The sequence below is a fragment of the Microtus oregoni genome, unplaced genomic scaffold (genome assembly GCF_018167655.1).
Source record: "Microtus oregoni isolate MIOR12 unplaced genomic scaffold, Mior012 000020F_ref0000438, whole genome shotgun sequence".
Classification (NCBI taxonomy): Eukaryota; Metazoa; Chordata; class Mammalia; order Rodentia; family Cricetidae; genus Microtus; species Microtus oregoni.
In genome coordinates, this window is record NW_024543079.1 from 28,473,516 (window position 1) to 28,499,916 (window position 26,401).

Consider the following 26,401-nt stretch of genomic DNA (forward strand, 5'->3'; position numbering starts at 1 on the left):
ATTATCTATGGAGTTTCTGCTCACCTTCCTGATCCCACATATCCTACCCTCAACCCTGTAGTGCCCCCTCCACAAAAGAATACAAAACAAAGCAAGCAAGCAATAAAAGCAAGAACAACCCAAAACAAAACAAAGCCACCACCAACAGAAACAACACCAAAAAAAAATTAATAATAATTCTGCTTCTCTTTCTTTTCTGCCTCTCCAGCACCTTTTTATTTGTCCTGGTGGCATTGGAGGCATCACTTTTTCAAATAGTTTACCCTTCACCCCATCAGCTTTACTAGCAAATATTCATTGCAATGAGTCACTGGTCTGGTCCACTGTCCTCACTGGATCCTCACTGAACTCATCTGGAATATCCTGTTGTCATTCCGAGTCTTGGAGATCCTGCAGGTATTGTTCCATAGGACAAGTAACTTCAATGAGCTTCAGCAGGTCCTAGATGGGGTAGATGCTAGGGTGGGGCAACCTGAGGCCAGGCTGTGGGCCTAGGTGGGAGCTGAACTTGTCAATTCATGCTACTCGGGCCACCCTCCTCAGCTGAAGGGGTGGAGTCACCTCCTTTAAGTCTATGCCCTCAGGGTAGGTTCTCCCTTGCCTATGATGAGGGGTGGAGGCTTCTCTCCTGAGTGTGTGTGGGGCGGCTCTCTTGCTGCGATGTCCAGGGAGAGGCAAGGCCAACTTTTCCAGGACCAAGGAAAGTTAGGACTGACTCAGCAGGACCCTCTTGACTTCATCCCACATGGTTCTTAAGGCCTCCTGAGGTGACATGGGCCAAAGACATCAACACAGACCCCAGCTGCAACTGGACTATAGACCCAGACATAGCCCTCGGTAGCACCTTGGACCCGGACATTCTGGTTCTGGGTAGAAGCAATGGCCACTTAGGTAAGGATGATTCTGGCGCTCAATACCAACAAGGCTGCAGGTCGCCCCCTCCCCCCCACCAGCCCTGGGCTTCTATGTGACCTTTGGTGGCAATATGGGACTTAGACTTCAACATAGCTCCAGACATAGACCTTGGCAGCACCTGGGGCTGTATGCCCTCACTGTTCCAGATGGCAGTGCAAGCCATTCGAATCAGCACAGGCCCTAGCTGACATGGCCATCAGCTGCAATTCTGACCTGAATGTCATCATAACATTGAGTAGCAGCACAGGCAACACAGATATGCATGTATTCTGGCCCTGGAACACCAACCTGGACTCAGGCGGTTGATCTGACCCTGGGCAACTCACGGCCCTGAGTAAACCTAATGATTCTTGTCACTTAGGAAAAGGGAATAGAGGAAGCAGTTGCATCAGGTGACAGAGTGTCAAGCTGAACAAAAGCAGTGTGAAATCCAGCTATGGAAACACAAATTCACAGTTGCAAATCAGCTGGCAGAGTGGAGCACTGTGGCGTGAGAGCCACCTCCATCAGAAAGCTGTGGGGCTGCAGCCAGTGACCTCAGAGCTAAATTGAGCTTAGAAATAGGCATTTGGTTTTGTTGTAAAGAATCATTTCGGATTGGTAAGATGGCAGTCCACTAGGAAATGTAGCAATGACAAACATATGCATGGCTAAGAAATTCACAAATCCGTGAAACAAAACCTGACAGAAGTGGAGGAAGAGAAAATTCTACAATTATAGTAGAAACGTCGGTATTCTGCTCTTGATACTAGATGAAAGAGCAGACAGTTATAGGATTCTTCTCCCCCAAACAGAAAAATAGACAGTTTTCTCAAGAACGTGTACAAACTAAGTGTAAAACAAGCCCTCAATAAATTTAAAATAATTGGAATCATGCAGTGTTTTCTCCAAATGCAATGAATTAAAAACAAGTAACAGAAAAGAATGGGAAGCTTACAGATATGCAGAAATAAAACAACACATTCCAAAACTGGAATGGGTCATTGAAGAAATCAAACAAAGTTAGAAAACATTTTGAGATCAATAAATGTGAAGGATACAACCAAACTTATTGGATATATCTAAGCAGTGTTTCATGTGAAATAGCTGTGGTGCCTATGTCAGAAAACAAAGATCTGAGATTGATAATCTGTCACTGGGAAAAGTAGAATAAGTTAAAGTTAAATCTAATAGAAAAAAGAGAAAAAATACAACAAAACCTAAGCCAGCAATAGAGAATTTGCTTCTTCTAATGACATAAGCCTTTAATCCTAGCACTTTTGGATGGGGGCAGAGGCAAGTAGATCTCTGTGAATTCCCCGGTCTACAGAGTGAGTGCCCAGACAGTCAAGGCTACACAGAGAAAGCCTGTCTTTAAAAAGAAAAAAAAAATGATGACTGATCATGAGAATACTCAAATTACCAAAGTCAGGAAGGAACAGGAGACATTACTGCTGACTGTATGGAGAGAACTAGTCTGAGGTGATATAGGTAGCTGTATGTTAACACAATAGAGTATTTAAGAAATGAATACATTATAAGGAAGCCTTTGATACAAAATCGGATTCATACGGAAAATCTGAACAGACTCATAACAAGGAAAAACACTAAATTACTGATTTACAACTTCTAAAATGACCAAACCCAGATGATGTCACTGGTAAATTCAACCAAACGTTTAACAGGTAATGTATACCAATTCTTCTTAAATAATTAGAAAATATTAAAGAAAAGGAAACTGCTAAATTCACTAAAGTCAATATTATCCTTGGATCAAAGGTATTGACTAGTATCAAGCTTTAGACTAGTATCTCAAATGTTTTGGTGAGAATTATTTTAAAATCATGTTGCAGGTAGCATATTTATAACAGGTAGCAAGTGATAACACACTTATCCCATGCTCTACATTTTCAGGCTCTCCTTGAAACTGTCTTGGGCCCTTTGGCTACTGTTTGAGCTAGCAAGTTGCAGACTGAGGCCATCAGAAGCTGGATATGCGTAGAGGATAAGAGATGGAGAGATGGGAACCCCTACAACTTTCTATGAGCCTGTTGAGTCATGGAATCTACCACCTGAGACTTCTCAATATGCAAGAATAATAAACGTCATTAAAATAAAATCTATCCCTCTTTGAGTTCTCCATTACTTACAGCTGATTGCATTCCACTCATCAGTACCCAGTCCTTAGTGAGAGAGGCAGAACTGACGTTAGTCATCTGCACATGGATGTACTCATTTCAGTGACTTAGACTGGGAATGAGTACTTTGTTCCAACTTCCAAAAATAAATTACTTGCCGCTAGCATTTTAACTATCAATCACGCCCAATGCCAGGTAGGTTCAGAATAGTCCTTTCTTCAACAGAATCCTCCACTTCAAATAGCTGAAGAGCTGACTGATTCCAAGCCTACTAATTTTCTCTTCTAAAATACCATCAAATGTGAAGCTGATGTTGCTGAAGGCCTATGAGGGACACAACACTGAGAACGGTAGCAGTGGGATGGTGTGAGGTAGGTGAACGCATCCAGTTCTACCTTACTTGGCAAAGCCTTAAGTGCAACTTAAATGGCATTGCTTAAAACTCGAACTCCCTTAAGTTCTCTGGGAAATTTGGAAGACGAGTAGCTGCCTCTCTGTCTTCCCTTATCCTATATCCATTCCATATCCAACTAGCGTTAGATTAAAAAAAATATTTTTTAAAAGTGCACCTGAACTGAACATGCACAACTATTATTCGTTGTCACTGTCCTCTAAACAATAAACTGTGAGAAGCATTTACAACTCTGTAATTCATGTTGATTATGCATAATGATTAGTCTAAAGTGATCTTAAGTAATTGGTTATATAAATTTTCATAGCATTTTACATATTATCAGTAAAGAGACTTGAATATCAGTAGAGTTTGCTCTTTTTGATTGGTCCTGGAAACAATACCCCATGGCTACCAAGTAATGAATGTATTTATACAATACCATTGCATCATGTATTTTACAGATAAAAACCATTTAAAACACTTTATTCATTCTTGTGACTCAGACTAACTAGTCACTAAGAATTAACAGGGTTGTTAAACACTTTATTTTCTACCTGTTTATTACCAGTAAACAGAAACAAAATTGTTGCATACATTCATTTTTATTGAAAATAGATTTTTTTCATATGATATATTCTGTTTACCATTTCCCCTTCACCAATTGCTTCCAGATTCCCCCTCTATGAACTAGAAATAAACAGGTAGAAAATAAAAATTTGAACAAATGCTATTTAAAGTAAAACAAAACAAAATACGAATCAGAATCCTGGATTATATAATGGGGAAAAAATTATAGGAATAATAGATGGAATCCAAATAAACTCTATAGTTCACCACAGTTTGCAAATATTAATTTTGTAGTGATAACAGAAGTATCATGATGTTGTAAGATACTAGGATAAGCTGAGTGAAAAAGAGTTCCAGGAATTTTCAGTCTGTCTTTGTATCTCTTTTGTAAATCTAATTTTTTTTTTCAAAATAAAAGCATCATATATCTGTCTCTGTCTTTCTGTCTCTGTCACTGGGAAAAGTAGAATAAGTTAAAGTTAAATCTAATAGAAAAAAGAGAAAAATACAACAAAACCTAAGCAGGCAATAGAGAATCTGGAGAGAGAGACAGAGACAGAGAACAAGAGAGGGAGAGAGAGCTGCTTCTGTTCAGATTATGTCATCTGATTCCTTTTGCAAACAGTCATGTTTGATAAAGCCTCATGGACACAACATTTTCCTGGTAGTATTCACTCTGTGCTTTAAGATACCTGGTTTAGTTACTACTGATGGAAGCTTTCTAAAGACTGAACCAATACACAGATTAACATCTATATAGATAAAGGTAGCCCAGATAAAGGAAGGGTTCACCTGCTGGTTTTCAACCAGAAAAACGTCCCTGTTGTTGAGCCATAATTCCAATGGGATCAAGAGCTACTTTCATTTTTGTCTGTAGCGAAGGAGAGCAAACAAATGGTAAGCATTGTAGTAATAAGGGCGGCGGCGGGGCTGCGTCCCCAACACCCCGGCCGCCTGCCCGGCTAGCTTATGCCCCCAAATAATTACACGGATACTGTATCCTTTTAATCACTGCTTGGCCCTTTAGCCCTAGCCCTTACTGGCTAATTCTGTTATCCTGATCAACCCATCTCTAATAATCTGTGAGCACCGGTCTTACCGGGAAAGGTTCAGCATGTCTAACCTGGCGGCTTGCTTCATGGCGTGTGTCTGCCCGGGAGCAGGGCATGGCGTCTCTCTCAGGCATCTGCTCCAGAGACGAGAGCTGTGGAGTCTCTGACCTCACTTCCTGTTCCTCCCAGCGTTCTGTTCTGTTTACTCCTCCCACCTATCTTCTAACCAATAAAATGGGCCAAGGCAGTTCCTTTATTAGCCAATGACCTTCCTTCATCAAAGCATATATAAAAATGCTATAATAAAACTCATTACTTTGTATAATTTTTAAGAACTATTAAAAATTGAAATTGTAAAAATGTATCTGCCAGAAGTAAATATATTTCTTTTTTCTCAAAAAAGAAAAGAAAAACTACATGTAAAATCTTCCATTTCTGCCTTAGAATGTGAAGGAGTAGAACCTAGAAGGACATCATCTTGCTAAAAAAACTCAGTTTAATGCTGAAAAGTAATTCCCAAAGGCAACTCAGGCATGAAACAGGGAAGGTGGAAATCTACTGGGTCCACAAAGTTAAATAGCTTTTAGTTTTGATATAATTATAGCCCTTAATCAACTGATTCAACCAACAAATGAAGACAGAGATACAGTGATAAACAGGTAGATGCCTCTCCTGGCTCTCACACCCTTAGGAGTCCCCAGGAGTCAGAAAAAGTGGAGCACTCTTTCAAATACCATGACTCACAATTATTTCTGCGGAGAGTACTTTGGAAATTCTGGAGTAAATATTACATTGGCATTAGAACTAGGACGTTCTTTGGCAATTGCAGAATAAAGAACTTGAGGACTCGAGATGGAATAAAACGTCCACCAAGATGATGAAAGCAGTTGTCCAGAGGTAAAGGGACCCACATCTCTTCTGAAGCTCTCATTTCTCTCTTGGAATCGTTCCACCCATTGCTACATGCCTTTATCTTCTTGGCTCATCATTCAAGCCCTTGGTCAATTGTTTCATGGTTGATGAAACATTCCCTCCCTCTTCTAGACAATGTTACAACATCTTTCTCCAAAGTCCCACAGTAACCTCAACAATTCTCTATTACATGTGACTCTTTCCACCTGGATTCAGGCTGAGCATTAAGCAACTAATGCTTATTAAGCTTGTTGAATTTAAAATACAATTAAAAGATGGAGGAGAACAGGAGGGATCAGGAAGGTCATGTTGGGGAAGGTACAAAAGGGAGAGTAAGGAAATAGATATCCTGATAGAGGAAACCATTTTTGGGTTAGCGAGAAAACTGACATGAGAAAAATTCCCAGGAATCCACAGGGATGATGTCAGCTAAGAATCTAAGCAGTAGTGGAGAGGCTGCCTTAAGTGTCCTTCCCCTGTAATCAGATTGATGACTATTTTAATTGTCATCATACAACCTTCATCCAGTAACTCATGGAGGCAGATACAGAGATCCATAGCTACACATTGTGCCGAGCTCACAGAGCCCAGTTGGAGAGAGGAAAAAGTGATAATTTGAGCAAAGAAGTTAAGACCATAATGGGAAAACTCACGAAAACAACTGACCTGAGCTAGAGGGAGCTACAGACAAAAATGAAAGTAGCTCTTGATCCCACTGGAACTATGGCTCAACAACAGGGACATTTTTCCGGTTGAAAACCAGCAGGTGAACCCTTCCTTTATCTGGGCTACCTTTAATCTATATAGATGCTAATCTGTGTATTGGTTCTCATGTTAGCGATTAAATTCTTCTATGTTAAGAAGTTGAAAAGCTTCCAAAGTCACATGGTCTTAAGAAAATCTATCTAGTAAAATTAATCTGAAAACAGTGTAGATCAAAGGTCATAGAAAGATATACTTTATATATGTGTGTTTCATTGTAAATTTTACCTCAAATTAAAAGAACTGTTGACAAATATTAAATTCTGGTTCATGGCTCACATGCTGAGTAGTTTGGGGACAAAGTGTAATGCCTCTACAACTTCTCTAAAGTGCACAATATGTATGGACTTACGAATAAATAGAGGGATAGATAAATGCGTAGATTTACAATATAATATAACAAAATATCAGTTGTAGAATGTAAATGATAGCTTTCCGAGCAATTCTTGTAGTGTTTTTAAAAACATTCTGTAAGTTTGCAAATACTTGTAATGAAATTCTGTAGTAAAAGGCTTTGGTCTAGTCACAAACATACAAATGCAGGGCTAGCTTATACATATAATGAGATATTTAGCCAGTTGCTGGCCCCATTTTCTCATCTGTAAAATGAACACAAGAACACTTTAATCTTGTTTGGATATTTGAAGACTGAATAAATTAGTATTATGCAAAGTTCTTAACTGTAGGACAATGTAAAAGTTTATTAGTTAAATTTTAGAAAATTATATATTTGTATGAAGTCAGTGATGGCAAAGTCGATCAAACTGACTTTTCTTAGACGCCAGATTCTGAGGAATGGAGGGTTTATTGGTACCTGATGACAAGTCCACGTGTCTGAGGGAATTAACTAGCTTCTTCCTAATCCAGGCAGATTTTCTTTTCTTCTAAGAGGTGGTAAGATTCATATTGACACAAATGAGCTACATTTCATTTCTATCTTCAGCACGTCCTACTTTTAAAAGCTTGCTTCTGCCCCCAGGCTTGGAATACAGCACAGGTACTGTCTGTATCCCCCACAAAAATGTCTGGTGCCCGGCCGTCCAAAACAATCTAGTGACAAGGGATTTTTACAAAGATAGTATCTTTTCTTCTTTCTCTCCTTCCCTCCCCCTTCCTCCTTCCCTTCATCTTCCCTCCCCTCTTCCCTCCTACCTTCCTATGCTCTCTATCTTTCTCTCTCTGACAGATTCTCACAGTCGGGCTGGTTCTGATTCTCAGATCTCCATCTCCTATGTGCCAGGTTATAGGTGTGGGCTACCACACCCAGGTGAAGAAGATTCTTATTAGTCACTGTGTTCTCCCACAATGGTTATAGCATGATAGCAGGCTGTAAACGTTGACAGTTGGAATAAATTCTATGTATCACACAGAAGAGATATTTTTTTTTAAATTCAGTCCTAACGAGGCAAGAGTGTTTACTGTTCCTGCAGAGGATCTGAATTTGATTCTAGTATGTCAGGTAACTCACAGGTTCCAGAGGATTCACTCATACACACACACACACACACACACACACACACACACACACACACAGAGAGAGAGAGAGAGAGAGAGAGAGAGAGAGAGAGAGAGAGAGAGAGACAGACACACAGAGAGAGGTGGGGGAGGGAGGGAGAGAGAAGGCAGGAATTGAATATGAAATGGATAAAATGAAAGAGGAAATATCATGAGTGATACCTAAGTTTTTGATCACAAAAAAGATAGAGTTTTTTAATTGAGAAGAGAAGGCCATAACCAGAACAGATCTGAGCAATGGAGAGAGGAGTATCAGGAACTCTGTTGCTTATAAATTTAAGAACTTTTTGGTCATCTAACGACAGAGGGACAGAGATTAAATTGGGTGTCAAGTGTGTGTGTGTGTGTGTGTGTGTGTGTGTGTGTGTGTGTATGTGGGCGCACCTAATAATTGTTTGCAAATACCTGTTTGGAGGTCCTGTTCGGAAGCTCTGCTGATCGTAAGTTGCAGTCTATCCTGGCCTGGCAGCTCTCTCCAAGCTCAGCAATGTGGAGGACTTTATTCCCCCAGCAGAAGCTTTCTGATCCCTAACTAACCTTAGGATGTCTGTAGGCCTGGATGCCTGACTTATCTCAAGGATGACACTTAACATAGCTCCTGCAAATGTGTTTTCCCTGTTCCCCACATGATAATTAGGTTAATGCTCCAGCCATTTTGATACAGTACACTGGTACAGTTATATGAAAGGAGCGCAACACACTTAATACAAATTAGGGTTTATCCTCACACTTCCCACTCCTACATATTTTCTAGACTGTGGAATAAAGTTGTGTTGCCTTACTGAAGTCATCTCTCCAAAGGGTTATTACCATCATATCCAGAGACGTCTGATCCTGGTTCCCCATTTCGGCTCCCTCCACCCTCATGGAACAGTGACCAACGATCCCCGAGGAAGAATGAGACCCACAAATACGTAGTGTAGGTATAGTGAAGAAGCAAGATCGGACCGTCATGAAAGATAGATAGCACTATGAAGAGCCAATGGTGTAACTGGAAAAATAGAAAAGGTGCAAGAGTTGAGCCATTGTTTACAGGTTAGAGACATGAGCAAGAAACAAGAACAGACCCTAGAAAGGAATAGTTCCTGACAAAGGAGGAAAATCAAGAGCAGGCATGTCTTAAGAAAGAAGGGTACCGGTCATTTTTTCATTACTTTTTGCAAACCTGAAGTTGAGTATCTACAGAGAGATTTATTTCACTGACAGTCTTGGAGGCTGAGTCTCCAAGCAGCAGAGTGCTGGCCCTGGCAAGGGTTCCCTTGACTCTATTACTTCGTGGAAAAGAATAAGAGATCACTTATAGACAAAGAGATTTTCCTTAGGGACTGGATGCCCTCTTGTGACCTCCTCTCATGAGGGCTAATGAAGGCTCTCGCATTTATTATTTCCACGGGTAGTCTCTGTTATCTAATCGCTTTTCATTAGGCTTAGCTTTCGAAAATCCTTGGTGCCACCATACCGAGTACCAAGGCTTTAACATGTGAACTCTTGGAGGAAACTCTCAGCCAACATTCAGACAATAGTAAGGGGGAAGTGAATAGTTGTGACAAATACTTCTGGTAAACCAAACCATGTGAAGATTGCTAAGTTTCCACTGGATGAGGAATTCAGAGTTTATGTCTGAAATTTACCAAGCTCCTACTATACCAGACACTCCTACAGTAGCAGTAGAAGGGAAAGGGTTGATGGGTAATTTTAATAGATATTATTGGGCTTCACTATAGGCAGAAATAAAAATGAATTTACTAAGGATGTTTAGTGGTGTAAAGAGACAATGACAACAATTCCAACTTGTGCATTCCTGGACCAGATGTGAATACAACAGCCCAAGAATGTGAAGATGAACAGACCATTTGTTGCCTTCCCAGGTTCATTTTGAATTTTGTGTGGAAAATATTTGAGTTGCTGTATTAGGATTTTGTAGCTAGGTACATCTCTAGTTTAAGAGTTAAGCACATGAACCTTCATACCAAACAAAATAAAACCGAACAAAATAAGGCAAATGTTTGCTTACAACCTGAGAAAAGGCATCAAAGCCAAAACTGGAGAGTAATGGGTGTTCAAAACAAACTCCTCCATATGTAAGTATAAGTGTGGAAAATGGGTTATGAAAGCATGACTTCTCTATGCATTTTTAAAGAAATAGAATGCTTACATGTCCATTTCCTATTGCTGACTCATAAAACTTTACAACATTTAAAACAGCCACCATTTGGAAACGTGCCATTTGAGAGAGCTCAGATGGGACACAAGAACGAATTGAAACGGACAGGCCCCCAGGAGAGTGGAGCCCCCATGAAGCTTGCTCACTCACATGGTGAGCAAGTTAGTGGGTCATCTCGGCTAAGAACACACACAGACAGACAATTTCTTCTTACTCCTTGGGCTTTACCTTTTCTACTTGGGTTCCTGATAAGAATGCTATCTAAGTTCTAAGAGCTACTATTCTCTTAAGACTGGGTTCTCTCTTGAAGACTTCTTGAGCTCAGTCTCAGGAGTCCCAGGTTGCCCCTTAGTCATTCTGTATTAGCTATGTAAGCCATTAGGCCAAATCTAGATTCCAGGGAAAGAGCATGAGATTCTCTATCTCTCAATGGGAAATGCCATAAAAAATCCACACTCGCCATTCACTTACTGTGCCTCCTATTATTTGCAGACACCAGTCCTTTCTAGAAAAGATTGCATATCGTGAGCTTCTGAAAGTGACTGCCATTCTAAAGTACCAGGCAACTTAGCTCTAGGGCTCCCTATAGGCTTAACTCTGTGTCCACACGACTCAAGGTCACGAAGGCATCTGTGTTTTTCAACTCAGAATTATTTAAAGGGAAGCATGGAGTTGAGTAGTTCACTGCCTTGGTGTGTCTGTGGTTGGACAGTGTTGTATAGGCAAAACTCTAATGCGTGAGTGTGCAGTTACTTGTGAAAAAGACCTGACATTTTTATTAGGACCCAAAGAGGAAGGACAAATCAACCCATAATACCTACAACCCCTACTAACACTATCCTTTAATGTTGGATGCCGTGGGCCTCTTTGCAATGGGGGAGCGAAACTCACTCCTAATACTGGTTTGCGTTTAGAGATGCAGTGTAAATTAAGGAACAAAGCCTTGTGATCAAGGATTGAGCAAACCTTATTTCCAAACTTTGTTTTGATTATTATAAGCAGGTGACTTTGATTAAGCTTTTTGTTTCCTCACTGCTGAAGCAAGTCAAGTAGAACGCAGTGAAATAGTGGCTGTAAGCAAGACACTTAGAGTGCCCGGTGCTTTGAAAGAGCTCAGTGCATGCTGGGGAGTATTATAATTATTATTTTCATGGTTAATTTCGACACTTTCAACTACAGAATGGTGTGCAGTAGGAAGGACAGCAGGGTGTTGCTGGATTCTGAGCTTACAGTGGGAGCCCCAGTCCTTCCGGGTGAATGACTCATGGCACAGTTTTTTCTCTAGCTGTTTGTGGCCTTGAGAAGTCACTTATGCTCTTAACACCTGAGTTTTCTTATCTATACAAAAATGAAAATAAAGATCAGTTTAGCAATATTGCTATTATGTTAAATGACTGACACCAAGCAGTGACTGAAAATTTTGTTAGTTTTTCCACTGGTGTTGTCCTGATCTACATGATGAGATCTTCAAACTGCATTCCAGCCTGATTTCTCACTTCACAGACAAAGCTAAGAAAGTGGGTCTTTATTTCTTTGTGATTTTATGGCAATCCCTCCTCCATTCCTATCTCACCTTTTTTCAATTGAAATTTGTTTTTTAAAAACAATCTTTCTTCACTTTACATACCAGTCCCAGTTCCCATTCTCCCCCCTTTTCCTGCTCCCCTATCTTTCCCCCACCCCATCCACCCATCCACTCCCCAGAGAGAAAGGATAAGGCTTCTCATGGGGAGTCTATAAGCTCTAACCCATCACTTTGAGGCAGGACCAAGGCCCTCACCACTATATCTACATTGAGCAAGGTATCCCTCCACAGAGAATAGACTCCAAAAAGCCAGTTCAACTAGGAATAAATCCTGGTCGCACTGCCAGTGGCCCCAGTCTGCCCCAGCCATACAACTGTCACCCACATTCAGAGGACCTAGTTTGGTTTTATGCTGGTCCCTTCACTGTCAGTCCAGAGTCAGTGAGCTCCCTCTTACCTTTAAAAAAAATATATATATATTTTTCCTATTTTTTTTCTGTGGAATTTTCAATATTTGGGTCTAAATGTCCCCATGGATTTTTTTTTCATTTAATTTTGTGAATTGTAAACATTTCCCTGGCCTATAATATGGCTTTTGATGATTTTATAGTATTGTCTTTTTTTTAATATGTAATTTTGGTTTTGTCATTCAAAAGAAATGCTTGGTTTTTATGCTGATAAGTTTTTAGCCTCTCCTTTTGTGGATCTTGAATATTTTTTGTCTGTTTTGTTTTTCGAGACAAGGTCTCATATATAGCTCTGGATATCTTAGAACTAGGTCTGTAGACCAGGCTGGCACTGAACTCACAGAGATCCCCCTGCTTCTGCTTCCTGAGTGCTGGGATTAAAGGCATCCTCATCTACTGCCCAGCTTGGATCTTGAAATTTACGCTATAATTACAATAGCTTTCTCTATGTAAATACTATTTTTAAAATATATAATATTCTCTATTTTATGTATGAATTTTATAATCTGTATATTCTTTTGTTCATATAAAAGGCTCTAATTATTTCATGTATAACATAGTACTAATTATCCCTCATTATTTTATCCTTTCAAATAATGTATTTCTATTTATTTTCCTTTATTATTTTTCCATATAATTTTAAAGTTATTTTTCTGGCTTAAAAGATATTATATTCACATAAAATTTATAGATGACAATAGACAAAACTGGAAAATTTTCATCTTGATATTTCTATCAATATTATAGGATTTCTTCTTATTCTTGTTTTTTTATGGCTCTCAGTAGTATCTTGTCATTACCTCTAAATTATTTTGTACTTTAATTTTGAATCTTTTCCTATGTGTTTTTTTTTTAATCTTGGCGCTATTGTAAGAGCTTTCTCCCTTCAATTAATATATTTTAATGATTTATTTATTTTCTTTATATGAGTGTTTTGTTTCTATGTATATAAGTGAATAGCACATGTGCATTGTGATTGTGAAGGTCAGAAGAGGGTGCCAGATCTCCTGAAGACAGAGTTATGGGGGATTGTGAGCCACCATGTGGGTGCTGAGACTTGAACCCTGGTCCCCTGACATAAAGCAAGTGCTCTTATCCACTGAGCCATGACTACAGTCCATCCCTTCATTTATATTGCAAATTTTAAGTTTTCACTGTATTTTAGGATACTGTGTAAAGTTTTAAATTTTTATATTGTTAAAAATTGGTGATATTGTCATGGTTCTGCTCTATGAAAATTTATGGAAATGATATGGGATTTGATATATTTGTTTTCTTCTTTGCTAAATTCAGTGGATAAGGTTTGTGTACATCACTTAATAGGATAATCCAGTCTTCTGTGGTGACGAGATTACAATTATCTAAATCTCAAGCATGGTCTACATAGCTCAGTGCTTATGCATTTTTTTCCTGAGATTGTGTTGGCAGTCCCTCTGATCCCTCCAATAGCTTTTATACTGTACCTGTCCAGTTCCTCCAGCTAGAAAGCACAGTCTATTTATCCTCCCTTTGCTTCTGGGATGGAGTCCTTTCCTCTAATTTCTGATAGGTTCCTTATTGCCATCTGAGATTAGTTCCCTAGTATCCTTGTCTTTCAATATCTCATGGAATGGTCTACTACACTGGCTGCAGAGTCAGAGATATCTCTAGTCTGCTCCTTCAAACTCTCTAACAACCTATCACCCAACTACAGAGTTACTGCCACAGTCACAGGTCTGGTAATAATTATGAACAACTAGTTTGCAACAAATTTCCATTTTGATAAGGTTTCGACTACAAAAACAAAATGTCTGAAATAATATAATTTTATCAAGATAAAAAATTATGAAAGTAACAATACAGGATGTTCAACGGTATAATGCCAGTATTGGCTCAGGTCTTATGAGGACCTTCTGATATGATATCTTAATTGTGGGAATATATGGGAAAGGAAGAGATCACATCACCAGAAAGGAAGCTGGAGTGAGGCTGGTCTCCCTAAATACCTTTTGAGGTCATGAGTACAGCTAACCCAAGCATCTTCCATTAAGTCTCATTTCGCAGAGATTCTCTGTCATTTATCTCTGTTCTCACAGCTAATGTCACAAGCACTTGCCTGCATTATGTCTATGCCATGAATATTTTTTTTATAAAGGATGAGATTAAGAATGAAGAACAGTTCATACTGAAGGACAAACTTTTGAAGCAATGAATTATCCAATCTTTCAAAGGATAATATTGACCACTTTCAGTCATCTTGATGGTGAGACTTGGTAACAAATAGAAGCCAAAGGCAAAATTGGAAAACTTTGCAACTGTCCAGGAAAGAGTTCATAAAATTTAAGGGTATTAAAAGCCAACCAAGCTTCACATGGGATATGCTCATGGGGAGGGAAGCTCAGTTGTCTTGGACAATAGCATTCTAGCAAGCATAACAACACAGGAGCCATATTAGAAGTGAGCAAAGAATGGACTTAATCAGTGGTGAAAGCCCATTTCAGTTCATCTCTGGGTCATACGGGGCTTAACAAGAAAAGAAAGGCAATAGGATTAAGGCTCAGAAAAGCTCCAGAAAGAAACTCTAGATGTTTTCCAAGTGGAAAAGTTCTGGCTCCTGTTCAGTTGTGAGGTTGGGCTACTAAGCCTACATACCGGAATCACAGAGTTCACAGCAAGCTACACTGGAAGAAAGTGGAGGACATTCCCAAGTTCCTGCCTAACAGTGTTTATCTTTTGCTTGCTATGCTGGGAAATTGTTTACCAATAGAATACTACAGAGTAGCCTGTATGTGAAAGTGGCAACCATATGTCTGTGTGCGTACAAAGAAGCAGAAGAAAAGCTAAAGAGATCTTCATTAGAACGGGTAGGGTTTGAGGCACTGTCCCGAAAGACCTAAGTCCGGCAAAGCATTTGAAAGACCACTGACCTCAAACATCTACAAGCTCCCACGGATTGCTTTTGCCAATAGGCAAGACTGTTGGCCAAGACATAGCCTGTTAAGAGGCCCATGAGGTAGAACTTTTGCCTGAGGATCATGATAATAAAGACAACTTTATTCACACTTTAGAAGGAGAACATAGGTCCTTTTTACTTCATTCTGTTATGAACTCAGCAGAGTTTATTATTTCAGGGAAATATTTATTAAGACATAACTGAGCGCCTTAGTGAAAACCAATTTCAACTTAGAAACATCTAAATATATCATAGCAAACAGGATCTTCTCAGAAAGAGCTGTCAGGAAAGTCCACAGTAGTGACATTATGTATGCACTTCCAGAAGCTTCCATGACTAAGTATGTTACGGACTTGTACAGTTACACTCATGTACAGGAGGGACCTTACTCTTAAATAGGAATGTCTGTGTTTTCTATTTACTCTTTCAGTTTCAAACACTAGAATATAGTTATGAAATCAAGATAAGTAAAAAAAAGAAAAACTTGTTTTGAAGGCATCTATGGTCAAATAAGATACCCAAGAATCAGAAAAATCTAGGGGGTAAAGAGTGTCTAGTGAAACAGGTACTTCAGGGACAAGAGGCATCTTAGTAATGATCTGAGCGGAGGATGTACAGTCCCGTGAGTTTTCTTCATTCTGCTTCAGCCTGAGATTTCTGGTAGGTGCTTCCAAATGTCTTTGGATAAAAGATGGATACACTTAGGGGCCATACCATTTACCACACTAGCCAGGATCCTGAGTGCCCCTTGCACCTCCCAAGTGGGCATGCAAATTTGATTCAGAGTATGGAGGCCTGTCCCCAGCCAGACCTCTCTGTTCTAGGTGTTTGGCACAACCTAACATTTTCCTCAAGCAGAGGCTGGCTCACAAGAGGAGGATTCCATGGGGTTCTACACACAGCTCTGCCAATTCCCCCACAGTGAGATTGCCTATCTGTCTATTCAAGCTTGTCCTTAAGGCAGGTTAGCTCACCGTGTGACTCAGACCAGAAAGTCTTGGCAAGGTATGTGACATGCACAAATGCTTTTCTTCAAGAACCCCACAGATTTGAGACGCTATTTTGAATAGTTGTTTGAGTCTCCCTTCCCTATTACATACCCTCAAATATTTTATAAGAGCAGAGGCCCCAAAGAGGGAAAAATGTGAAATGGAAATAACTGGAAAGTCTGTTTAAGAGACGCTGCTTTGCTTTCAGTGTGAAGAACACCCTAAGCGCCACTTCCAGAAGTGGTTTTTAGAAAGGGATACTGGAGGGAAGGAGTCTGATTTCAAAGAGAGACCCCAGTCTCTAATCAGGCTGTGGCTATGACAATACTCTGTTAAACACCAAAAAAATTTTTTTTTTCAACCAGAAAGGCATTTCATATGCATCAGGGACAAGCATTATCTACCCCATGATCTCAGCAAGATTTACCATCACTTCTCTCTCTCTTTTTCTGAAGCATTTGTGAGTGTAGCAAGTTGCTTGGTAGCTCAAAGAGTTTGATCTTTTACAATATTGACCCCCCCCCCCCGAAATGCTTGATAGGAAATGAAAAGTTTACAAACTTTTTATTTTATAGAATCTGGGACCTCGTGACTCTGTCTACATCTTCTTTTGTCTACAGAAGTAATTCCCGTATAACCACCTCTGAGCTTTGTAGCAGACACACATAACAAATATTAGCTGATTGGCTGAGTCAAGACAATAAAACATCCCCCAAGAGAAACTTTGAGTAAAGACTACCTTAAATGATGCTGCTAAGAAATATGGAAATATTTGGACCATGCAGATTAAGGATGTAGGGGATAGCTTCTTACCTGGGCTTCTTTTGGGATTCCGTTTTTCACACCATCAGTGCTTTGCCATTTGCTGTGCTGAGTCTTGGGGCTGTGGAAAGTCCCATTAATAACAGTAGTACCTCTAGGATTGGCCATTGGTGGGAAGCCTTTGAGCCCAGTAGGTTCTCTTTCAGAGGTCTCCTGTAGCTTCAGTTTTCAAGTAGCTGAAGTGATGACATAAAACACTTTGGGGCTGAGCCCTTAAAGGAATCCTACCAGTCAGGCTTTTCCAGAAGAAGAACCACAGCCTATCTATGGACAGGATCTTTAGTGGTTACCTTTTACTAGTCTACTCCAGTGGCATTGTGGACTCCATGGCAACAAGCCTGCTTCTGAAACTACAAAGGAATTTGCCTTGTTAGCTGCTCTCTGAGGCAGAGGAAACTTGGAGACAGAAAATTCCAGGGGTAAACACCGAGGAGGCGGGCTGAGAGGTGGAGAGACTTTTAAAGATATACACAGCACACTCACAGAGTTCACAGTACTGAAGGGCTAGTTACAATTTTTTTCTCCTTATTGAATCCTTTCCCCTTTGCATATAGTTACATTTTTTCACTGCTTATAAATATTTTTTTTTATGCCAGATAATAACACCCATGAGTCACTGCTAGGAATTGAAGAAGCAAGGTACTGGGGAATTGTTACCTAATGGGTACAGAGTTTCGTTTGGAGCGGAGGAGAAACTTGTTGTCATTGGTCATTGAACAAGAATGAGTATATATGCAATGTCACTGAACTGTGCAAGTAACGTGATTCAAATGATCAATGTAAATCTTTTCCCATGGTGAATCGTAAAATCACAACAGCAACATCTGTAACCCACATATAAACATATATACCATACAACATATAAAATTATGACATGATAAAGTGTCCCGGGCCATCAAAAAATTCAAGACAGATAGAAGTCAGTAAAACAGAACATTCTAATTCTTACCAGTAATGCACCATTTTTTTAAAATCATATGACCTTAGAGGAGCATTTACCTTCTCTATAACTCAGTTTTTCTGCCCATAAAATGAGACAATGTATCAGCTGAATTAGCCTATGTAGGGTGGTAAGAAATGACGCCTGGTCTTGATGTTGCCACTGATTCTTCTGTTGTGAGGCAAATGATTACCATAGGGTCCTAGTCCACAAATACCTCTGGCTTACTCATTACCCCTTATTCTTTCAATACAACAATCATAACAGGTCTGTTTCTTCTCGTTATCATTAAAGGGAACTGTGGTTTGTTGGGCAATACAAATAGTTTACAGCTGATTATTTCCAAGCTTACCTTTGTGGTTTTCCTCTGTCGATATCTGAAAATCCCATTTTAAACTAAAGACCTTAGGAGTAACGTTCTAGGCTATGGTGGCACAGTCCTGTGATCCCACTATTGGGAAGCCAGAAGCATGATGATTGCTAGATCTAGGCCAGTTTGGCAGTTTGGAATATGCAGTGAGTTCCAGGCTTGTCTAAACTACTTACTGAGGCCCTCTCCTAACTTTTTTCCATTTCTGTCTCCCTACCCCATCCCAGCACCTTACTCTGATCCTCTCCTGAATGTGTGAAATTGAGCTTTCTGCTCTTTAGATGAGTCTTAGAAACTTTGCCTCCTTCCACAGAGCAAGGAATAAAACCTAAAAATAGTAAACGATGTTTACTATTTTGGAGCTCACCATTAAGTTTTTTGGAAAACTCTGTGTGGTAGTAGACCATACGACTCTCTTTCAGGTGTCCTGTCCCATACTTGGTAGGAGATATGCTCTATTTAGAGACTAAGAAGAGATGAGTTATATAGGTCTTGCTGTTTTTCTCAACTGAGTATAAAATGGATTATATAAACCTTGGAATCCACCTTGGATCTTTAAATCATTCATCTAAATGTCACCAGGTTCATATAATATACATTTGTTATATTTTCTTCTTAACTTACTATGCTACTGTCTTTTAGTGTAGAGATGTCAGTCATGAATATTTATGAACAGAGAAGAGATTACCGCTTTTCCTGTCTTTACACGGAATCAAGACTTTTTGACACCAGATACCTAAAAATGAAGTGCACTTATTGGGACAAAAGTAAAAATGAATGAACAAACAAGATAACAGAACAAAAATAAGAAGAAATAATGTCTGATGCCAGAGCCTCATATACTGTGTGTAAACTCTTTTATTTAATGTTTGTTTCTCTCCAAAATGAAATGACTTCCAGAAGAAGTGATTGTAATGATAATGTGGCCACGAATTTCATGCAAGTTTCCCAATTTTTCCTATCAGTGGATGAGTAAAATGATAATCTTGAGTTAATTCTAAGCATGCCCAGCCCAGTGTGTTGCCCCTCAGATTTGTATTTCATTTACCCCAATCCTTGTCACCAGGGCAGAATGATCTTTTTACTGATCTCTTTCTCTGAGGCTGTTACAGAGGGTGTTGGGCACTAAATCTTTGCTGGCTTCTTTCCTACCAAGTTTTGCACAATAGAGAGATAAAGAAGTAAGAGAAAGTGCAGATTATTTTTGGCCTGATTGACTGCCTCATGTTACCCAGAAAGATAATGTGAAGACAGTGTGTTATTTTGACTGAGTTCTATTGTTCTGTACAGAATTAATTATATTATTTTGATCTGAATTTTGGAGGCCTAATCTTGAGCTTTGAACTGGCCTGTGCCCACGCTGTGCCTACCATGACACTGCATCCACAACCTCTAAAGCAATGCTTCGAGTAAGGATTTTAAGATAAAACTAACAATTTAGAGAGTAGAAGATCTTCCTTCTTTCCTTTCCTCTTTCACATTTCTCTTCTTTTCTTTCTACTTTTCTTCTTTATTTTTCTTTATTTTTTCTACAAAAGACAAAAGTCATATGCAAAGACAACATCTCAAAAGCACATAGAGTTTCCCTCTATTCCCACCTTTCAAATTTGGGAACCATGTATAGGCCTTTAAGAGATTTACTGTCTGCCTTTGGTGGCATGCATGTGCAAGTTTCTATGTGTGCATGTGTGTGCAGGCGCATGTGGAGGACAGAGATCAATGTCAGTGTCTTCAATATCTTTCCAACTTAGTTGGTTTTTTAAGATTATAATTATGCCATTTCTCTCTTCTATTTCCTCTCCACTTCCTATCCTCTTTTTTTCACTAATTGTTGCACATGCACATATATGTGTGTGCATATGCATGCATATTTCTAAATGCAACCATCTCAGTTTGCATAATGTTGCTCATATGTATATTTTCAGAGCTGGGCATTTCATATTGGAAAATCTATTGGTATGCTCCTCCCTGGAGAAAACTAATTTTTCTGCTCTGTGCATTTCTTAGTTATCCATAGTTCTCTGTGCAAGGGTTAAATTTCATGATATTTTCCTCTCCACTTTGGTGTTCTGTTGTTGATGTCCCTTAGTTTTTCGAGACAGAGTCTCTCATTGTACCTGAGCTTCAAGGATCCCTTCTCTACCTACCAGTGTTGACTTTGTATGTAAATAATCATCATTTGAATACAGCAAGCACTTGGCTAACTGAGATATCCCCCAACCCTCACTCTTAAGCTTTTTCTCTTTTAAGTGTCATGTTGCAATGCATATATATATGTGTATATATTGCATATATGTGTATATATTGCATATATGTGTGTATATTGCATATATATGCATTGCAACATGACACTTAAATATAAATTGCATACACGCACACCCACACACATGCACACACACATGTATATAAATGGTTTTTCGAGAAAGGATTTCTCTGTGTAGCTCTGGAGCCTGTCCTGGAACTTGCTCTGTAGATCAGGCTGGCCCCAAACTCACAGATATATACACCTTGGCTCACCAATCCTTTGTACTTAGTACTTTCAGGCATATAATCAGTGGTGGGTCATTTTTTTTGTATCATTTATCAAAGCAAATGTGAAGTTCCACTCAAGCGAATGGATGTTTTAGGTTTAACAGTAAAAGTAGTAAATATTTAGAAACATTTTAGTGGTTTTTGAGTAATTAAATAAATTGCAGGTTAATCATTAAACTTGATTGATAATGGTTTGAATAGCTACTGCACATTTCTTTTATGCTGTGTCTTTAGATAACAGCATTTAATGAAATACCCTCAGTCTCCTTCTCTCTAAGAACTAAGACTTAGCAGTCTCTGCATATGTACTGTTTAAGATATATCTCATAGATGAAGATCAAAGTAAGCCTACCCTTGAGTAGTAGACAGCAAAAGCAAACCTAGTTAATGACAGTCTTATGTTCTCTGATGGGACTTTTTGTTTTGGCCAGAAGTCTGCTGCTAAGCAACTCTGTTAATGGAGCAGACACAAGAGAAAATAACAGAGGTTAGATAGACAATTAAGGGATGCTCAAAGGTTTCTCTGTATAATCTGCAGAAATTCTTAGATACGTGAGAGTTGTCAGGAAATGAACAAAATGAATAGTTAAAATTGTACAGAACTAGGTCAATGGAAATCTGTTGCTTACTTGTGACTCAACTTTTATCTGTGTGCTAGAGTAGGGATGATCTGAAAACTAAAGTTTCAACGGATTATGTGACTTCTCAAAGTCATTGGAATAATATACAATAAAACTAGGTCATGAACTCAAAAATATTTGGGTTCAGGGTGAGAGATACCAGTCTGTGTACCATGAAACTTCTCGTAATATAGACTTGAGTAACATTAACCACCAAGGAATGAAATAACAAGGACTTTCAAGGCTTAATAGATTTCACTATCATTGTGACCAGACAATGAATACATATTTATTTTGCCTTTTTGATACAGTAAAGTCTTGCAAACCATCAAATAGTTATGAAGAATTAAGGACATCTCAGTGTTGACTCATAAATCTATACAGAAATTAACTTTCCTAAAAATTAAGTCTAAAAAAATTCTCAGAGTATAGATAATTTCATTTCCCAAACTGCCTCAACACCAACATTCAAGCACAAAAGCATGTAAATGCCAACTCTTTGTGATCAAATATCAAACCTGGAGTGATCAAGAAGTCATTGAATTTGTCTGAGAAAATAGAAAGTAATCACATTAACTTGTCATTTATCAAGTGGAAATTACAGCTTTTAATCAGCTTAGGTTTAGAGCTTCTAATCAAGATCAAGATAGATTCAATTTTCATATTTCTAGGTTTTGTCAACTACTGAGATTAGGAAGATTATATGCAATACACATTCATCGTCTCACAGTTTTACCCTGAAATGCAACCTGGCTACAACTGCAGGTTCCAACCACATCTCATTCAGATTCCCTTGGCATGGTTGGAATCCTTGAGAAACAGTTTATTGTGTGCCATCTGCCCTCTGTCTCTCTCTGTACCTGGACAGGACATGTGACCATAGTTGTCCTTTTCTGTGTAGTGTGGGCCTTGTGTACTGAGGATTTTGTGTTCATGGCATTTGACTTTTGCCAAAAAACACAGGATCCATGAGTAAAGCATCTCCGTTATCGTTTTCTCTGTTCTGACGTGTGTTCATGTAATGGCCAGTGGGGTTGCAGCCAATTGTCCTCAGCAATATCTTTATTTGTGAAACTGTTATCTGCTTGTGTCCTTTCCTTGTTTACTTGCCCATTCTTTTTGAACACCTCCCAAGAAAATGCTTAAGCCCAAATCTTTGTTTCAGAGACTATGTGCATAAACCTAAATTAGAACAAAAGTACTCAAGAAGATCCATCAAATGTGTTGATTTGAGGTCCAACTGGGTTTTTAGAGTGATAAGTACAAGCTTATCCTGAAGATTAAGTGAGCTGTAGGACAGAATCAGAACCAACAACCAGAGAGCCTGTATGGGACCAACCTAAGCTCTCTTTATATATGTTAAAGTCGTGATAAATAGACAACTTGGTCTATTTGTGAGACTCATAACAATGGAAGCAGGTACTGTCCCTAATGCTTTGACTGGCACTTGGGAACCTATTCCTCATACTGGGTTGCTTTGCCTAGCCTGAATACAAAGGGAGGTGCTTAGTTTTAATGCAACTTGATATGGCATGCTTTGTTAATACTCATGGGATATCTACCCCTTTCTGAACAGAAGTAGAGGAGAAGCTGATGGGAAGCAGGGAGAGAGGAAAAACTGAAGTCAGGATGTAAAATAAATAAATATTTTAAAAAGCAAGTTTTTTTTTTTTTTCCCCAGGACCCCAGTATGCTGGGGCACTTCTTTTTAATTTATTTATTTATTAAGGATTTCTGCCTCGTCCCCACAACCGCTTCCCATTTCCCTCCCCCTCCCCCGATCAATTCCCCCTCCCTCATCTGCTCGAAGAGCAATCAGGGTTCCCTGACCTGTGGGAAGCCCAAGGACTGCCCACCTCTATCCAGGTCTCGTAAGGTGAGCATCCAAACTGCCTAGGCTCCCACAAAGCCAGTACGTGCAGTAGGATCAAAAACCCACTGCAATTGTTCTTGAATTCTCAGTATTCCTCATTGTCCGCTATGTTCAGCTAGTCCGGATTTATCCGATGTTTTTTCAGACCTAGGCCAGCTGGCCTTGGTGAGATCCCAATAGAACATCCCCATTGTCTTAGTGTGTGGGTGCACCCCTCGTGGTCCTGAGTTCCTTGCTCGTGCTCCGTCTCCTTCTGCTCCTGATTTGGACCTTGAGATTTCTGTCCGGTGCTCCCGTGTGGGTCTCTGTCTCTGTCTCCTTTCATCGCCTGATGAAGGTTAATATTCCTGAGGATGCCTATGTGTTTGTCTTTGGATTCACCTTCTTATTTAGCTTCTCTAGGAACATGAATTATAAGCTCAATGTCCTTTATTTATGGCTAGAAACCAAATATGAGTGAGTACATCCCATGTTCCTCTTTTTGGGTCTGGCTTACCTCACTCAGGATAGTGTTTTCTATTTCCATCCATTTGTATGCAAAATTCAAGAAGTCCTTGTTTTTTACTGCTGAGTAATACTCTAATATGTATATATTCCATACTTTCTTCATCCATTCTTCCGTTGAAGGGCATCTAGGTTGTTTCCAGGTTCTGGCTATTACAAACAATGCTGCCATGAACATAGTTGAGCATATACTTTTGTTGTATGATAGGGCCTCTCTTGGGTATATTCCCAAGAGTGGTATTGCTGGATCCAGGGGTAGGTTGATCCCGAATTTCCTGAGAAACCGAAACACTGCTTTCCAGAGTGGTTGCACAAGTTTGCATTCCCACCAGCAATGGGTGAGTGTACCCCTTTCTCCACAACCTCTCCAGCAAAGGCTATCATTGGTGTTTTTTATTTTTGCCATTCTGACAGGTGTAAGGTGGTATCTTAAAGTTGTCTTGATTTGCATTTCCCTGATCGCTAAGGAAGTTGAGCATGACCTTAAGTGTCTTTTGGCCATTTGAAGTTCTTCTGTTGAGAATTCTCTGTTCAGATCAGTGCCCCACTTTATAATTGGGTTGATTAGCATTTTACGGTCTAGTTTCTTGAGTTCTTTATATATTTTGGAGATCAAACCTTTGTCAGTTGCAGGGTTGGTGAAGATCTTCTCCCAGTCAGTGGGTTGTCTTTTTGTCTTAGTGACAGTGTCCTTTGCTTTACAGAAGCTTCTCAGCCTCAGGGAGTCCCATTTATTCAATGATGCCCTTAGTGTCTGTGCTGCTGGGGTTATACATAGGAAGTGGTCTCCTGTGCCCATGTGCTGTAGAGTACTTCCCACTTTCTCTTCTATCAGGTTCAGTGTGTTCGGACTGATATTGAGGTCTTTAATCCATTTGGATTTGAGTTTTGTGCATGGTGATAGATATGGATCTATTTTCATTCTTCTACAGATTGACATCCAGTTTTGCCAGCACCATTTGTTGAAGATGCTCTCTTTTTTCCATTGTATACTTTTAGCTCCTTTATCGAAGATCAGGTGTTCATAGGTTTGTGGGTTAATGTCAGGGTCTTCTATTCGATTCCATTGGTCGACTTCTCTGTTTTTATGCCAATACCAAGCTGTTTTCAATACTGTAGCTCTGTAATAGAGTTTGAAGTCAGGGATGGTAATGCCTCCAGACAATCCTTTATTGTATAAGATTGTTTTGGCTATCCTGGGTTTTTTGTTTTTCCATATAAAGTTGATTATTGTCTTCTCCAGATCTGTGAAGAATTTTGATGGGATTTTGATGGGGATTGCATTGAATCTATAGATTGCTTTTGGTAGAATTGCCATTTTTACTATGTTGATCCTCCCAATCCAAGAGCAAGGGAGGTCTTTCCATTTTCTGGTGTCTTCTTCAATTTCTTTCTTCAAAGACTTATAGTTCTTGTCAAGTAGATCTTTCACTTCCTTGGTCAGGGTTACCCCAAGGTATTTTATGCTATTTGTGGCTATCGTGAAAGGTGATGCTTCTCTGATTTCCCTCTCTGCTTCCTTATCCTTAGTGTATAGGAAGGCAACTGATTTTTTGGAGTTGATCTTGTATCCTGCCACATTACTAAAGCTGTTTATCAGCTGTAGGAGTTCTTTGGTAGAATTTTTGGGGTCGCTTATGTACACTATCATATCATCTGCAAATAACGAAAGCTTAACTTCTTCCTTTCCAATACGAATCCCCTTGATCTCCTTATGTTGTCTTATTGCTATTGCTAGAATTTCAAGCACTATATTGAAGAGGTATGGAGAGAGTGGACATCCTTGTCATGTTCCTGATTTAAGTGGGATGGCTTTGAGTTTTTCTCCGTTTAATTTAATGTTAGCTGTTGGCTTGCTGTAAATAGCTTTTATTATATTTAGGTAGGACCCTTGTATCCCTATTCTCTCCAAGACCTTTATCATAAAGGGGTGTTGAATTTTGTCGAATGCTTTTTCAGCATCTAGTGAAATGATCATATGGTTTTTTTCTTTCAGTTTATTTATATGGTGGATTACATTGATAGATTTGCGTATGTTGAACCAGCCCTGCATCTCTGGGATGAAGCCTACTTGATCATAATGGATAATTTTTCTTATGTGTTCTTGGATTCGGTTTGCCAGTATTTTATTGAAAATTTTTGCGTCGATGTTCATGAGTGAGATCGGTCTGTAATTCTCTTTCTTGGTTGGGTCTTTTTGTGGTTTTCGTATCAGGGTAACTGTAGCTTCATAAAAGGAATTTGGCAATGACTCTTCTGAGTCTATATTGTGAAATACATTAAGGAGTATAGGTATTAGTTCTTCTTGGAAGTTCTGGTAGAATTCTGCATTGAAACCATCTGGTCCTGGGCTTTTTTTCGAAGGGAGATTTTTGATATCCATTTCTAATTCTTCGCGAGAAACCGGTCTATTTAGATCATTCACCTGG

The 26,401-nt window shown here is 39.3% G+C and overlaps 1 protein-coding gene across 1 annotated transcript in view; it reads right to left on the reverse strand.

Annotated features, from left to right (window-relative positions):
- Sptlc3 (serine palmitoyltransferase long chain base subunit 3) overlaps positions 1–17,241 on the reverse strand; it is a 117,163-nt gene extending 99,922 nt beyond the window's left edge. The window contains exon 1 of the mRNA XM_041670973.1: positions 17,125–17,241. Coding sequence (XP_041526907.1) covers positions 17,125–17,241 — 117 coding nt within the window. The remainder of the gene's footprint in view (positions 1–17,124) is intronic.
- Between the last annotated feature and the right edge of the window lie 9,160 nt (positions 17,242–26,401).